The following is a 17,943-nucleotide window of genomic DNA, read 5'->3' on the forward strand; positions in this document are numbered from 1 at the left end:
ATTATTTCATCACCTTATAGATGTTGAATCAAAATATGGAAATATGCTGTCTTTATTCAGATAAAATTCTAGCTGTTTGTTTGCTTGTACACATCGTGGTTTTTTACCGCCTCTTAATCTAATGAATTTTTCTCTATTTCATCTTACACTCATTTATCTGTTAGCCTTTAAATTTCAGTACTACTCAAGCCCATTACATTGCTAAGGATATTACACAGTGTTCTAATGGACACCATCAGAAATTCTGTATGTGATCCAGGTACATCTTATTACTCAAAATATGCTACTTGTTTTCCAGCATTTGAGGCTACTGCCATCATATGAATTAATACAACAGAAATGCAACAGATGCTTCCATTAAACTTAAGTGTCAATCCTGTGCTCTCTTTGTTGAAGGTCTCTGGTTCAGTCACCCTTTGTAGTCTTTTCTGCCACAGATCTGCATCAGGTATTTATTAAAATAAATACTAATAGTTTTTAATTAGTATGCATTGCAAGAAGTATTCTTTGAAAACCTGAAGAACTGCAGAATAATACAGGGGCACTGGAGGGCTAAAATCCCATGGTTAAAAAACTACTAAAGAAATTCATGTGCTTTGTTCTTTACTTATCAGGGTCACCAAGAGAGGCTGTAATATAATAAAACAGCATGCAGTGATGATAGGAGACACTGCTTTATCCTCAAGAGAATTTCTTTTGCAGTTGTCCTCTCGGTTTAATCTTACTTCTGTGGCATCTCTTACTCTTCTTACTAGCCCAGAACTAGGGTAAAGCTGAATAAGCTATCAATGGAAAGAATTAAAAAGTAGACCATAAACTGAATTAGTGCACTAATAAAAACAATGCTGAAGTGTATAATCTGGTTTTTTCACATTTTACAATACTGTTATATTTTTAAGTTACACCACCTATTTAGTGAAATAATGCTCAGCAACATACCAGTTGCAAGCAGGAAGTCAGAGGCAATTTACAACTCATATAAGGTTTCCTCCTAGGCAGAGAAGAAAGCAATAGCAGAAGAGCTTAGGTTTGTATTGAGAAGACTAAGATTTTTAAGCCTTTCTAGTTCTGTAAGGGCTATAGAAGCTAAAAATATCTTTTCTTACCCCATCTGTCCTAGATTTCCTTTGTACTACCAACTTATTTGCTTAGTTTTCATTCAGAGATTCAGACCATGTTTTTTCTCACGTGTTGGAAAATTGGAAAATATTTACTCAAGGAGAAGATTTCAACTTACCTGATGAAGATCACTGCCCAAAACATATTCCTGGAAGTAACCTGGTGCAGCAGATGATGCTCTAATTGCTTGCCACAGCTTATATTGACAGCCTCCCATATAATGGGACTTAATGCCAGGAAAATGGTTGTAGTTTCTAAACACAAATGCTTTCAGTGGTGTTCCTCTGTTTACAATGGTGCTTACTGCAGCTACCTAGTAAATGAGGAGGAAAAAATTAGTTATATATGATGATAATAACCATAATATGAGAATGAAAGCTTCCCACCATATGAAATTCAATGTATACATTAATGCACCTTTGGAATCTTACTAGGTTCATTATTTATTTACATTTTTTTAATATCTAGCTAAATTTTAAAAGGGAAAGTAAAACACAAACAAGAGACCCAAATCCCTAAAGAAAATGCTATTTTAAACTGGCAATTAATTGTTTCCATGGCTATTCTGTTTCTATGAATATCTATGATATTTAAACAAAATGTGGGTGTCAACTATGTGATTTTTAAATACTTTTCCTTTTGAAATAGTGTTTCATTCTCAGAAGTCTGTAGCCAGCAATACAACACTGCCATTAAATATGAATGTCAGAACTGTCAATCAATTTCTTTCTCCAAGAAAATGATTACTTTATATTGCAACTGGAGTTAAAGAATTGTAGTAAGAATCTCTCCTGCACAAGAATCAAAGTCTTTCAAGGCTTTTTTTGTAAGGATAATAAAATGTCAGTAACAAAATCACATATGTTCATCTAAGTGAAAAGCCAAAATGGTATTTCCATCGAAAAAACCCCAACTATGACAACAAAAAGAATACATCTTACATATCTAATCACAAGGAGAAAGTACATGTAGTTATGGATGAGTGTTAGAATGTGCAAGACCTTTAGAGGTGATGCAGCCAGCCTGGCTGGCACTGTCAGAACAACACTCTTCAGCAGCCAAGTGGGTGCTCAATTCTATCTTGTTTACTGTATTACAGAGTAGGGTGTTTTCATGAAACGTTGCTCAACAGCACAGCTGATGCTGTGATATCACTGTATGCATTTTCACTCTTCAGCTACTTAATTTAAATAATTTTATTCACTGTAAATTCATCCTTATAGAAAACAAAAATGTAACTTCTACATTACAATGCAAAAGCAAAACTGCCTGATTCACCCCCCATCATTTGATGCAGGAAGTTTCCTGTTTTTCTCAAAAGGAGGGCTTAGTTCTAAGCACTACCAGAAGCAGTAAGAAAAAAACTTCAGAAAATATAATAGAAAACTTATTAAAAGGATGCTTTCATTTTTGGCAATACCCATATACACTCCATGATACAGCCTATGTTGCAAAGTGCTCAGCACCTTCTGGAAAAACCCATCTTGTAATGAATTTAGCAGCAGCAGAGCACAGAACTGTGTTTTATTTTGATTTTGCTGTGCCTTGTAAAGAGTGCCACCACTGACAGAACTATAAAGAGATTAGTGGGAACAGCTAGTTTCAGCTCTATTTATATTCACATTTTATTACTGAAGAACATGGAAGGAAGCCAAAGATCCCAGTTCAAAGATAACTTTCAAGTCAACACAGGATAGCTTCTCTCTCAGAAAGCAACATACCACACCAGCCTTTTCATGTCCTTGTTTTAGACACGGCCTAGGAACGCAGTCAGTAAGGCACACGTTTCTATGTTTAGAAAAATGTGAATATCTTCCATTTAACAGTAAAGCATTGAATATAGTGCTATGACACCAAAACACCTGTTAATTACAGATTGTTCTGAAATATATCCTATTATATTTCGCTTCTTTCTTCACACCCTATCCTTCACCAAAAATAAAATACCCTTGCTTTCTCATCTTTCACTCTCATGCTGCTGTATGTAACACCCCTCCTATGACTTAGTGCCTTTTCCATCAGACAGGAAGAGAAAAGATCTTGGGGCCCAAGAATGTGAATGGAGAAAACCAGGTACTCCAAACAAAGTGAGAAGAAACCCTGCCCTCTTGCAACACAGTAACACAGATCACAGCTGACAGGACAGAATCTCCAGACATTAGAATTCTTACATGAAAAAAACAAACTTGGCACAACACCAAAATGCTGACCCAGTATTTCTACACTTACAAGTTTTTTAACATCTCTGCAATATATTCCAACTAGAAGTAATAAAAATATCAGAAATTGCTGCCAAAATTTAAGAATCTAATTAATTTTTATCCTTTAAAAGCATGGGTTATCACATATAGAAGCCTGAAGAGCACTTTAACATTCATGCTGTCTATCCAATGTTCTTCTAGGTATAGAATTTACTCAGAACTCTTAAGAGTATTTGTGAAATATACAATTAGTATTAACCTTAGAAAACTGTCCTTACCTTTGGACATTTGGACTTTCTTGCAGTTTCAATCATAAGATTTGAGCCCATTTTTTCTCTAAAAAGTGCAAAAAATTGAAAATGCTCCATCAATTTAGCATGAACAAGTGAACAACATACATTTTTATCATCCTTATTTCTGAGACCTTCGCATTTAAAAGAAGCAATGTTTGTATTTCAATTTAACAATCCCATTTATACAAGTGACTTCAATGCACCAACACTTCAAAACCTTCTAGCCTGTTGGAAATAAGTCTGAAGAGCGACTGAAGAGGTCTTGATTCAAATATCTAACCATAAATCATTACAATTACTCAACTACATAGTTAGACCAAATTCTTTGCCAATTTAGGAATCAAAAAGTCAACATCCTTATTAAGTGGTTCTACAGTAATGAAGAATTACTCTTCTGTAGTTACAGAAACAAAAGCTACAGAGAGAAAGATGTGATTCCATATAATTTAGAAGAAAGTTAAAACATCTACATGTAGTCTTCCGTAACAGTAATCCAATATGCATTTACCATTCCTTTCTGAGGTAATATTTTCTCACATGAATACATTTTCATAAATCACACTAATGGTCAGCACTGTAATTTCTCATCAGGGTCAGTATTCCCAGTGTCAACTAGAAGATAGTCCTTCTGCACAGCAGAGGAGATTGGAGCAAATTAGCATACTAGCCAGTGATCTCACCTCACCATCTACTTCAACTTTGATTTGCTTACAATAAAGGCATAAAGGTATAATAGAGACTGGGTGGTCACCAAAAATTATTCCAAACAGGCTTTCCTTTAAATCAGCAAGCTTTCTTCCTCCCCTAGCAGACAGGTGCATCAGTCTTGTTTTGCAATTTTGGTTTTCTATACTGCCACACTTTTAAAGTAAAGATATTCCATGTGCTGTTATTATGAAATCATCTATCTACAGCTTGCACCCATGACAGGAGGGAGTAGCACTTCCACTGTTAAAAACAACAACTTTATCTACCTACTCAGGTCAGAAGACAAAAGAATCTTTAAAGGCTACCATAGCAGCAGTCCTCCATGCAGACAGTAGACTGTATATGCAATTAGGACAATTTGCTCTTCTAGTGGATATTTGTGCTTGAAGGATGGCTGCACACATGTCCTTGACAGGGAGGAAGGAAGGCAGACAGGTTCCAGTCCTACAATGGAAAACTCCCGCTGACACAATTCTTGTACCTGTAGCACAGTTTTGTTTTTGCTTTGATTCTAGTCTCAGAATCACCAGCCAAAAGGGGAAGAGTGACATCTGCACTCATTAACTGATTGCAGAAGGAGATGAAGGCACACAGAACCATGAAGTAGGAATAAAAGAAATGGGACTGACAGAGGTGAGATATCAAAGCCATCTACTGATTTGCATCACTTTCATCTATTTCTGCAATGTCTGTATTAGGTATTTTTCCCAAACCCCAAATGCAAAGATTAAAAAAATGCATAAGCAATATCCTCTGCTTAAGTATGGGAACCATCAAACTGAATAACTATCTCATCACATCCTGTTTTTTATGAAGGCCAGAAACTTTTTATGAAGGCCAGAGTAGGTACAAGAAATCCTTTCAACAACTATGCAACTTCAGACATTACAGTCTAAGGAGAAAAGTTTAGTATCACCTCCACATTTAGTTTAGTTCTGTTGCTACCATTAATACTGTAATTGCAAATTAAACAAAAGCATTTGTCTCATTGTTTAATTTTCTTTTATGAAGTCACAACAGAAGCAATTCCACAGTTTATTCACATATTGTATTAAAAAATAAAGCCTTCTAATTTTATTGAATAGTCCTCTGTTATCAAAGAAAAGAAGAAACTGGTAATTCTCAAGATGCCTTACTATCTCAAATTACCACTTTAACACATTTGCCTTTGTTAATGATAAAGACTCTTAATGTGTGATGTCTTTAGGCCACTGGTTACTTTTTCCCCAATCTTGCAACAGAAATATTCTCTAAAATGGGGAAACCAGGACTGTAAATAATATTTTAAATGAAACTGTGTTGTAAATTAATATAATGGCATTATAGTATTTTATGTATTTTCAATCCCAACAGTCACACACTGAAACATCTTGTCTGACCACAAGCATACAGATGTTTCATTAAACTGTCCGTGACAACCCAAATCACTTTTGATATTAAAGTTACTTTAAATCCTGTAAGCATTTTACATTTTTCCACTCATCAGTTATTATGCCATCCTGTTTTTCCATTTATCTACTTTGTGTCTGTCTGTGACCTATGTCCTCTAGACATGACCTACTTAAACGACGAGTCTCTTTCACAAACATCGCTCTTTTATTGCTTCAAGTCACTAATATTGCAACACTTATTTCAATATTGCTATGAAGAACATATTGTCAACCATATGCTGGAAGAAACATTCTAATGGGCTACAGCAGTGATGCAAATATTCTGGAGAAAGAGCACTCAATGCAAAAGGCAAAATTGTAACTTTCACCCTCTTCCAACAGCAACAGTAGTACCAGAAAACATCTTTACCAAACCTACAGAAGAGACTTTTATACCATGTGCTGGTATGGAATGTGTTACCCAGCTAGTGACTAGAGAGCAGTGTCAATTTATATTTCACTCTGCAAAACAAATACTGAAGTATTATTACCTGTATTCCTAAACACATGCATTATCCATTTTCCTACCAAAAGAGAACACAATTTTTATCCTACGCTTCATACAGTCACTGCTTCTCAAGACTATAAATTCCCAACATGAGATTTTAGCTAGCTTGTGAAAACTCCTAGCTGCTCACCAAATTTCTCCAGTAGTTTCTTAAGACAGCATGCAAGAAGAAAATTTTATATGTCAACAACAGTCAAAAGAAAAGAGAGAAGTTGGAACTAAAAGCCAGGTTCTTACAAATGCATTCAGTATAGCATTATATATACTGATATGTTGTAAGTAAAGTCTTCTGCATAATGTAAATCATTAAAACCAGTCCTCAAATTGCTACTCAAGAAATACTTAAGAGTTAAAATAGACATACATAGAACATATGAAACCAATTACCTAAAGTACTCTGAACGAAATGTCAGTTAACCAAAATTAGTTGTCATTTTCTGAAATGCAAGTTATAATATACCCCATGAATGCACAGAATATTAGACCAATGAAATATCAACTTAATTATTTTCAGCAAGAATACCTTCTAACAGAAAATACCACCACTGATATTGCGGTAGGACTAAACACACATTACATGTCTGTACACTGTCAGTGGATTGTCTCTATTTCAAGCAAGGCTGATAAGTTACCATTTAAACTACAAAAACACACATAGCACAAGTAATGCTTTTAAATTCAGAACAAAGCATACAGCAGTTTCCCCATGCTGTAACAATGTTAGACCTGACCTTCAATATTGCTGTACAGAGATACCAGATAACCTTACAAATCCCTTCTCAGCTCCAGGCCCCCACACCACAGGGAAGCCTCTAGGAATCCCTTCAACAAAGGCATAGCATCTCCCTTCAACAGTGCAGGTGACAAGGAGTCATTTTTGATCAGCACATTTATTTTTTAATATATTATCCATAGAGTAAATTAATTGCCTGCTTTTGTCTATTGCACAGGAGTTCTTTACCTCCCTCATGTGCTACATGTAGCTGCAGAAAAACAACAGTATTTTAATTAAAGTAATGTAAAATACTTTCACCTTAGGTTATTGTGACTTTCACAAGACTTCATTTAATTGGGTGGGCAATGAAATGAGGGAAGACAGAGAAAAATCCAATTTCTAAAAAACCACCTTTAGATACCTGAGAAGAAAAGCTAATGATATTAGTTTGATAAATGCATTTATTTCTAAAAATATGCAAGCTTCTTTCTCCAATTCATCAAAGAAGTAAGAAGCTTAAAATTCAGACACTACTGGTATTCGCACTATTATGTCATAAAAACACTTTTAATCCCATAAAACACAGTAATTGCATTCCCAAAGGAACTTGTTATTACTTATCAAGAGGAATCTTTTACCATTTCACATTGTCTCTCAGAAAAGATTGTTCAGTTCTTTCAGTGGCAGGGTCAACTTATGCTGGTTGGGAAGCTATGACATTAGCTTGCTAAAAATGGTAAACAATTGAGCATCAATACAAATACAGATTAATAAAACTAAGAAATAAAACCTGTAATATAATAATTCTTTCTAGTGGCTTTTCCTGAATAGCCATCAATGCAAGTGAATACACTTCACAGGCAACTCTGACACTGCAGATAATTTTTCATTGCAACCCTTACAGCTCATTTCCCTTTTAAAGAAAGTGGCAATGGACAAAGCCCTCCAATATAGCAGCAAACATTAAAAATCTCTACTACAGCATATTATTTCATTTCTCACCAATCTCCTTTACTAAAAAGGGCACAGCAGGTGGTTAGTACAATTTGTAGCAAATCTGTAACGAGTCAGATCTAGCAGAGCTGGCGAGCATACAGGAATATAATCAGAAATCAGTGCAGTAAAGCTTACTTTATTCCCCAGAAACATAAATCATTACATTAAAAGCTTCCAGCATCGTGGTAAATATGAAAACAGCTATTTCAAAAGAATGAGAGTATATGTTAATCCCTTCTAGTTGTTTTAAGAATCTGCACACCAGTGAAGCAATAACAAAACCAAATGCACTCAGTCATTGCACTAATTATTTTTCATCTGATTATCTTTTACTTACTTGAGCATTTTTTCCCATATATCACTGTCATAAAAGGCGTGGTTCCAGCCCATTTTGACTGTTCCAACAATGACATTCTGCTTAAAAACATCTGATCCTAACTTATGGTACAGTTCTTCACAATCATCCAGGGGGATATGGAACAACCCCAACATAAAAGCTAATATAGCTCCTGAAAAAAACAAATATTTTGCAATATTACAAAAACGTATTCTGGAGTAAGATTACAAAGATGGATTACCAGTTAATGTAGTTCATAGGTTAACAGAATATCTGTCTTGAAACAGCAAGACCAACTGACATTTATTTCACTAAATTCCTGCTCAGAGATCACAAACCATGTTTTAAAAGAACATACACAATACAGAAAAAGTCGATTTCAAAAACAGAAATATGAGAAGTTCAAACATTGTATTATTTCATTTTGCAGATTACAACAAGCATATGGCAGAAAGCTAACAAAATCTACTACTTTACTTGGAAAGAGAAATGAGTAAGAGAAATCTGTGCTGTGGTACTAAAAATTTATTTGGAGCATTATTCGCTACCATGCAAACTCTTAAGTCAACAGAGAAATATTCTAAGAAAATTCTGCAAAAATAAAGGAGATTCCAGTAGTTTGGATTACATTTGGTTCCAACCATTTATAATTAGTTTCATACATGCTGCCATCTAGTGTGTCCCTAACAAAAATTATGACCTACCCTTGCAAGAACAAAATAACAGCACTCAAAAAGCATTGCTGCTAAACACCATTAAAAGAACTGTGGAAAAATACAATTAATACATTATTACAATTCTCAGATATATTAAATTAAAAGGGACACACAAAACTTTAAATCTAGTTGTGCCATACTGTGAGAACATGTAATTAAGCATTAGAAACAATTAGGACACATGGTTTTTTCAATCTGGAAATAAATGCCATAGGCTTGAATAAAGTTAATTTTAAAAGGTGCCAATTTTTGAAAGAGAGTAAAAATACAGAATAAAATGCAAATAAATAAAAAAAATAAAAATAAAATATATTTAAAAATATATAATATATTATATATTATTTATATTATATTTTTAAAATATATATAAAAATAAATAAAAAAAATAAAATACAAAAATGCAGAAAAAAACTACATGCAGGAAGTTACAGAAGGCTTTAAAAGACACAGGACTTCCAAGCCCTCTTTCACTCTCACAGTGCCCACCAGCTGCGAGAGCTGAGCATTAGCGGATTGATGGTCTCAGTGTCTTAAAAGGCAGCTCACATCCTTAAGGCAACCTGGGCCTACTTGACACAAAGTTTCATCATACTTGACACAAAGTTTCATCAAGAGAAACAATCTCAATTGCCAAATCACCAGATGTCTGTATTCAAGGCAGACTTAACACCTAGCAGCAGAGAAACACCATTTTCCTGAGTCATGCAAATCCTCTACCACATGCTCTTTTTCTAAACTCTCCAGCACCAGTTCTAAAATATCACACATCTGCTATTTTGGTGAGCAGATTCAAAGTATGCAGAATCTATTAGATCATTGCAATGATTTTTCTCTGTGACTGCCTGCATTTATACCCTCTGACCCCGCAGTGAAGAGAAGCATGGGGAAGATAACCACAAAGACAGTGATGCTGAATTCACAGCAGGGGCATTTCCAAACGTCAAAGGCAAAGCAGCTGAACAATAGTAAGAAATACAAAAACTGCAGCAGAAAAGAGAAGTACAGTGCACAAGAGGCATCCTTCCTACCATTTAATGCATCACTCTTGTAAAGCACAATTCATTCAACTGCAAGACTACTGGCATATGTACTGTCAATACAAACAGAACTGCCAGACAGACATGCACAGCCTCACCCAGACATGTCTTTCCATTTATTATTGCAAACTGGACAACTGCAGACAAAAGCTTAATTGCATAAACAAAATTTAAAAGAATATGCTAAGTACTTACTAGCAGTCATTCATAAATTCCAAAATTTAAGGAAGAATTAAAAACCAAGTTAGTTCTAGTGACAATAGTGGGAGTAAATTAAGAACACAAGGCCTCTCTATCCAAGGTAAAACACCTTTATTCATTGAAGACAACACTGGAGAAGTGTTTTGTAGGGAAACCATCGTCCAAAGAAACCTCTTACTGCTACACTAACTAATGAAGGATTTATTTGGAAGAGTATTAAAAATGTAAAGCAGGGAACTATATTGTGGCTACAAACAAATTCTGTCTAGGAGACCTAAACACTCTCCTCTGCTATTTTTAGTCTATTAAGCAAATCTCTTGAAACATACTTCATCTACTCAGGGTGATCTGTGTTTAATATAGTTTCTGATCGAATAGAAGTATGACAAAAAAATTGAAGAATGTGGGTTTCTAAAGGAAACTGACCTAGTAAACTACAGCATACCTCCTATGTTAAAAAACATACTTGTGCTGCTACTGGTCTAACAATTTCTGAAGGAGATTACTGTCTTTAAAGGAGAAACTTATGCTTTGGAGTTTCCTGCTTTCTAGGGAGGAGTAACTTATCACTGAGTCACAAGTGTAAATAAGTCTGGGTGCGGCCTGTAGACATCATCTGGTCCAACCTCCTGTTCCAACAGGTATAATTAGAATAGGTTACTCAGGATTTGCTCAGCCATCTCCATGGACAGAGATTACAAAGTCTGAACGGGCAACTCTTTCCAGTGTCTGACCATCCCTGCAAGAAAAACATCATCCCATACCTAATTATAACTTCCCATACTCCAACTTGTCTGTTGGCTTTTCCCCTACCCCTGTACACCTTAAAAATTATTCTAGATCCATCTTCTCTTTATTTTCCTATTAGCTGAACCAGGATAAAGGCCCACCCCTAGCCTTCTCAAGGCCAAATTAACCTGGTTATTGCACTCTCTCCTTTACATGTCATGATCTCCAGCCCCCTGGCTCTCTGCCAGATGCACCCAGTAGAAAAACACACCCAAAAGATTAGGGGTTTATAGAGGAGCCCATAACAAGACCTTTGTGGCCAAACAGAGATACTTCAATTGTTGGGTACATTCTCATCCATGCAAGCCAATGTAGTCAGCTTTCTTTGCTCTAGAGTACAGTGATGATTCACATCCAACTTGTTCCAAACAAGACCAGGTCCTTTCCTGCAAAGCTGGTTTCTAGGCTGTCAGCCCACCTCAGGCTTTGTATTTGGATTTACTGAACCTGTCAAGCCATTTCTCCAGCCTGTACAGACCCATATGAAGGGAAGACACCACAGCATTGACCACTTCCTCTATTAGATCATTCAAGATCTTGCTACAGGTACATTCTGTCCTTCTGGCAGATAATTAATAAAGATGAAACATTGCTGTTAAATTAATAAAGGAAACATGACTGACTCAGCACCAGTTCTTGAGGACTATTACCTCAGCAGTCTGTAAAGCTCCATAAATACCTAAGATAACTGTTTCTATGTGCAAATTGAAGATTTCACATAAATTGAAAAAATAACAAATCAGTTTAAAGCCAAAAGTTTGCCATGAACTGCCCAAAGTTCTTATTCAGAAGCAAAAAGAAAGACTCTAGAAATGACAAATGTACTTTCTCAGCTTACATTCTAAGTTAGAAACTGAAAAATCTCTATTTATTCTCAGATGTTGATAGCAAAACTCCAACTTGTGACTTAATAATTACCTGTGCTTACGCCACAGATGTAGTCAAAAAGTTGATGAACCGGCTTTCCAGTTAATTCTTCTAGTTTCCGTAGAGTCTGAAGTGCAACTAAACCCCTGAAACACAAAATTCCCCTTCACATACAATGGCAGTCTTATCTTACATAGCTCCAATCATTTTTCAATCACCTTTGCTTCATTATAACTAATTATAATTGAATAACTGCAACAGTAAGAATCCTGAGTATTTCAGTTAATAAAAGAGCAGCAGGACACAGTTGAAATAGAATGATGAATACTAAATATGAATGACATACTCAGGCATACCAAAAATAGTATTCAACAGCTACAGCCACGTTGTTTTACAGCAAAGGCTTGGGAGGTGATCAGCTTCTGTGGATGTAGACTAAGGATAGATTTTAGTTGCATTCCCACTACACAGCACTTAAATTTTGGTCTTAACAGGGCTACATAATGCCCCTTGGGGGCATATTTTCCAGTATGGGGTTTGCTTGACCTCAATTCAATGTATCTGAGATAATGGGAGAGATGAATTAGAGACCATCAGATTCATGTTTCTCTATCACAAAACAGTATCTGGAGTGCAGCAGTGTGAACTCTGTTGGGATAGAGCAAGATAACTGTGTATGGCAAAATGAGCACCAAAACAAACACCATTGAAGGAGAATTGCATAGAAAAACAATACCCATCCCTTAGATAGTCAAATGGGACAGAAATGTAACTCATGTAACTCCTTGGGCATTTATCTATCAAAGAGAGACTGAAATTTTCCTTCTAGTTACAGTATGAAAAAGGTTACAAGTACGTAAAACCCCAGAAGTTTTACCTTGTTCCTCCTCCATCAATGGTGAGGACTCGAATTCCCCAGCCTTTCACAGGGTCTGTATAGCCAATCAGAGCTAAAGTTTCTCTAACAGCAGCCTGAAGACTTTCATCATTAGCCTGTCTCAGTCGCAACAGGCATGGGATTAATTTTTCCTATTGATAAATACAAGGATATTTCATTCTAACCATATGTTTAAACCAAAAGAATCCATTCTTAAATTTACTAGCACAGCATTAAAGCACAGAAGTAATATACCAGTTAAAATTGGAAGAAAATGTCTTCAAATCTGTATTTACCAATGTTTTTCTCTAACAAAAGAAAGAAAGGATGTCAATATTATGCTGTACACACCTCATTGCTATAGTAACTACTATCATTGCTACAGTATCAGAATTAAACAAGCAAGATGTTATGTAAATATTGTTAATAGCTAGGAAAGCTACATTTACCAGTTTCATTTTATTGACTTAGTATCACATCAGCCAAGTGCAGACTCGAGTATGAGGCACACCAAGTGCAGGCAAAACTCCAGACTGCTTAGTAAGTACTGCACTGCTTCAAAACAAGAAATGCCTTCTAAGTACACTAATACCAAAACAAAATTTAAAATGCTTTCCCACATGGAATATTTTTTAAATGGACATTACCACAAAGATACATAGCATTGCAATCAAAATGGGAGTAGTGAATACACTCTTTCATAATAAAGTAACTCACATATATTTATGTGAATGCCTGACCTATACCCTGCTCAGATAATTCATCTGAACTGCACTCCATTCCCAAAGGCTACTTCTTCCAGAAATTCTACAATCTTGGTTTTGTCAGGTTTGTCACATCTTGTGGGAAAAGGCACAAGGCTGAAAAATGCTGTGGTTTAGCTAGTACTTCTAGAATAGTCTACCACCCACCTCCTGCCCTCTCAATGCAGGGAAGAAAACAAGTAGGACTAGATTGCATTAACTTGGTTAATGGTGGTTCTCCTGCCACCTCTCTTGGAAGAAAGCATGTAAACAAGCATAGAAAGTACTGTGCATTTACAGATCAACTGTACAGCACATTCCCATTTGGTCAACTGCCACAGGGGACACAGTGTACGACCTTTATCTACCACTGGAAAAAGCTATACTACCTATCCACATGACCATGCTGTATGCTTCTAAATTAAACATTGCAATCTCAAGAGCCTTTAGCTAAACTCACAGCAGCTTGCATATGAATCTGCTTCAAACAGCTAAAAAGTAATAAAAAGAGACACTCAAACTACAATCCTTGCAAAGAAGAAATATGACTAGTCCACAAAAGCACAGAAGGAGGCTTTATGTTGTTCTGTAGCAATCATTTGTCAGATTGATTTTCATGTAAGCATAAAAACTATTGGCACCTTAATTGCAACTCCTCTGCTCTCTGGAAATTCTAGAAGATGATAGGTCAGTTCTTCAACCCTGTTGATGCAGACTTTTAGATTAGTGGATCTCCGAAGGGCTTGAACTAAAGCTCGAGTCCTGTTATCAATACTCACTCTTGCAATGATCTAAAGAAGACAAACAGACAACATAAAACTACTCTGAGAAATGTGTAAAGTTTGTCAAGACTAATTTCCAAGAGTTATTTTAAGATTTCTCAGAAGCAATGAACAGCATGTTGTACTAGAGGGCTCCTATAGGTTCCAAGTAAGCACTGCTTAAATTGTCAACAAAAATCTTTTGATTCTTTATTTAGTAGAAAATGAAATCAAGTTTACAGCAAGAATACCCCAAACCAATAGGTCAATATGTATTCAGATGGACTTTCAGGGCAACTCTCTGTATTTAAACCATTAACAAACCATAAACTGTAAAATTACTATAACTACAAAAAATACCACAATTAGATCTATCTGTAATTATGGACTCTATGCATATATGAACTAAATATATGTACCTACAGCACACACACACAGAGGTGTGTGTATATATATACATACTTAGACACTGTATATAAACTTGCATAAACAGATCTATACCTGCATAAAACATCTAATACCTTAACACAGATGTATCTATACCTACTTTTAAGTACATATATATTTGTAAGTTTACAAATAGTATGCATACATATAGATAAAATCTATATCATTTTATATATGTATTCATTTATAAAAGTGCACAGAATAAATCAGAGAACAGTTTGGGTTGGAAGAGGCCTTAAAGATCATCTAGTTCTAAGCTCCCTGCTGTGGGCAGGAACACCACATATATAATTATATATAAGTAAAAGTATGTGTACATATGTATGTAAGTATATACACGGGTATATACTGATTTACATACGTAAATATGTGTGTGTCTATGCTTAAATATAGGTATATACACTGGTGTAGCACATATACACATTTGTATAAAATACACATAGAAATAATACATAATTAATACAGAACAAAGACTTGCCTTTTCTCTCTGAAGAGATAGATGTTTTTCCCTCTCTTCTGCAGTCTTGGCCTCTTTTGCTTTGTCCTCATCACTCTTCTCAGACACTTCTTGTTCCTGCTGTTTACTCTTTTCTGGTGAAACAACTTTTGTATCAGATCTTAACTTTGGAACCAACCCACCAATATAGCTGTCAACAAAAGCTTGTACGCTGTTACTGGGATATGAAAGAAAGTCGGTGATACTTTTTTTAGTGGAAACTGGGAGAGCAGTATTTGTCTTTTCAGTACCCAAGATCTCTGCTTCAGAAGCTAAAGTGCCTGCTGAATTCACTCTCTTTTCTTCACTTGTTACAGTATTTGCTGATGAATCAAGCTTATTCCTCTCTTCACTTTCAGAGTCCTGTAATAAAGCATTCTTTTTTCTTCCTTGTTCCATAACAGAATTGTTAAAGTAAGAGTTGATATGATCAGCTACGAAGTTGTAAGTCTCTCCAAAATTTGTAGAAAAGTAGCTTACATGAAAAAGGTGGCTTTTAGTAGATGCTGAAACTTCCGGGGTATCTTGACAAGTACCGTTTGAACCTACTAACACAGATTCCAAGTTTTCACTTGCACAAGTGGATTTTTTTGCAGCTGGGCCTCTGTTGCAATCATCCTGAGTTTTGACATCTGTAACTTGCTTATCATTTTCTAGATTTGTGCTGATGTTATTTGCATCTGCACTACTTTTATTTGCTTTACCCAAAGTACCTGAATGGGACTTTAATCGAGCTATCCGTGACACCAGCTCACTGTGAGTGCCAGACACTGCCTTCGAAACAGATTCTATGGTATTCTTAATTCGTGACATGCGAATGCTCACCCTTGTAAGTCCTTTAGAAGAAGAAGTTAAAAGTTTGGAAACTCTGTAGTATAAAAACTCATGGCTACAAATGTACTTGTTATACCAAAATGTTCTGCTTTTGGCCCACTTACACCAAGGCTCACTTGTATGAAAAACTCTCAGGTGTGCAGCATGATTTGTCCTCCAGCAGGCTTTAGGTCTACAGAAACACAGGTATTTGTTTCTCTGCTTCCACCAAAGACTTTTTGGGTTAATCAAAAAGAATAAATATGCATCCAAGGATAAATGAACTGTCATAACTTATAAATAATTGCACCTTTTCTACGTTGCTTTCTACTTCATTCCAAAAAATATATGTCAATAATTAAGTCCCGTAATGTAGTGTTGTCTGAAAAAGAAAAAACAAAACAAAAATTAAAACCAACAATGGAAACCCCAAATCAGAAACAAGATAAACTAAAATCACAGAGTTGTTTAAAACAGATGAAGCTTCTGTATCCTTCTGGTAAACACAGACAAACATTCAAATCAAATCAAATAATCTCATGGGAAAATCCACTGCTCAGGACATTTGGTAGGTAGCTCACCCCAACATTTCAACACGGTACTCCCTAAAGGACAGTTTAAGCCCATCTTGAGCAACACGTGACATATAGTACTTAATGACATATAGAAAATTGATTGCTGTTTCTTCAGCAAATTATCTTGTGCAGACATAACGTCTCAAATGTCATTATATACCCCTTAGCAGAATTCCTCACAGGGGAGAAGTGACACCAAGTGCTGATGAAAGTTCAACAAAACGTGCCCATCCTAAGAGCCAAGTGCAGGATATAATCCTTACTCTGCAAAGAAAGGTGCAACTAGTGGAGCGGCGTTTTACACAGCACACCAGAGTTGTGCTGATATCGCAGGAGCAAAACCATTATTTGCCGAAAAAGCAAGCCCAGGCTTCTCCAGCGCCCGTGACAAATGCCGAGAAGGGCTGCCAGGCAGGCACACAGGCCAACTCCTGAGCAGGCCGACTTCACAGCGAGAGCAGAGGTGAATGCCGCTGGCAGCACCATCGTTACTTACAGTCTCCTCTGCCTACGCCGTGCCTGTCCCGCCGGGTGACCGCCGCGCAGCCGGGCTGCGGGCCCCAGGCCGGTCCGGGCTATATAAGCACGGGGGCGCCTCCTGTCCCGGGGGCAGGCGCGGCCGCTGTTCCTGCCTTGCGCCATTTCCCCGAAACGCTGCCGAGAGCGGCGTTGTAAACAAGCACCGAGTCCAGGCCCCGCTGTCCCCGGCCCACCTCCCGTTACGCGAGCGATCTCCGCGTGCCCGGCACGCGCTTAACGTGCTCCCCCCGTCCTCATTTGCCCCACGACCCGCTGGAGACGTGGCCCGACCCGGTGGCGGCGCGGCGCGGCCCGTCCTGGAGGCGGTACCTGCTGGACAGTGGCTCCCGCCTCCCCCCTCTCCCCAGGCCGCCGCCGAACGGCAGGCAGGGGCCGCGCCCTCGCGAGCGGTGCCGCCCCGGCGGAGCGGGCGGGAGGCGCCGGGGCCCGGCACCACAACACCCGCGGCGCGCGGCACTGCGCCTGCGCCCGCCCCGCGCGCCGGAAACAGCTGGGGCGCGCGGCAGCGCCCCACGGACCGCCGCCGGGGGGTGGGGGGGCGGAGGGGGAGCTGATGGGGGTGACGCGCGTGACGCGAGACGGCTCGCGGGGCGGGGCGGGGCCGGGCAGAGCGCGGTCAGGGCCGGGGCGGGGCTGCTGCGCCTGCGCGCGCGCCGGGGCGGGTGGCGACGTGCGGCGCGGCACGCGGAGGGCGGGGCGGCGCCGGCGGTGGGCGCGCGCGGGGCTGCCGAGGGCGGGGCTGGATGGGACGGGGAGCGATATCCGGGCTCTGGG

General features: G+C 37.9%; 1 protein-coding gene across 2 annotated transcripts in view; it reads right to left on the reverse strand.

The window, feature by feature from the left end:
- Nucleotides 1-17,618, reverse strand: part of PNPLA8 (patatin like domain 8, phospholipase A2) — a 37,057-nt gene extending 19,439 nt beyond the window's left edge. The window contains exons 1-8 of one of the 2 annotated variants that reach the window (XM_054632452.2): nucleotides 17,479-17,618; nucleotides 15,224-16,436; nucleotides 14,179-14,328; nucleotides 12,795-12,946; nucleotides 11,969-12,063; nucleotides 8,308-8,479; nucleotides 3,599-3,656; nucleotides 1,238-1,432 (exon numbers count right to left, since the gene is read on the reverse strand). In XM_054632452.2, the coding sequence (XP_054488427.2) occupies nucleotides 1,238-1,432; nucleotides 3,599-3,656; nucleotides 8,308-8,479; nucleotides 11,969-12,063; nucleotides 12,795-12,946; nucleotides 14,179-14,328; nucleotides 15,224-16,345 (1,944 nt within the window). In that variant the 5' untranslated portion in view covers nucleotides 16,346-16,436; nucleotides 17,479-17,618. Of the gene's footprint in view, nucleotides 1-1,237; nucleotides 1,433-3,598; nucleotides 3,657-8,307; nucleotides 8,480-11,968; nucleotides 12,064-12,794; nucleotides 12,947-14,178; nucleotides 14,329-15,223; nucleotides 16,437-17,125; nucleotides 17,262-17,478 lie in introns of those variants that run through there. The other variant, XM_054632451.2, reaches the window with a different exon arrangement.
- Nucleotides 17,619-17,943: the final 325 nt, after the last annotated feature.

This window comes from Agelaius phoeniceus, chromosome 5 (genome assembly GCF_051311805.1).
Source record: "Agelaius phoeniceus isolate bAgePho1 chromosome 5, bAgePho1.hap1, whole genome shotgun sequence".
In the NCBI taxonomy this organism is placed as follows: domain Eukaryota; kingdom Metazoa; phylum Chordata; class Aves; order Passeriformes; family Icteridae; genus Agelaius; species Agelaius phoeniceus.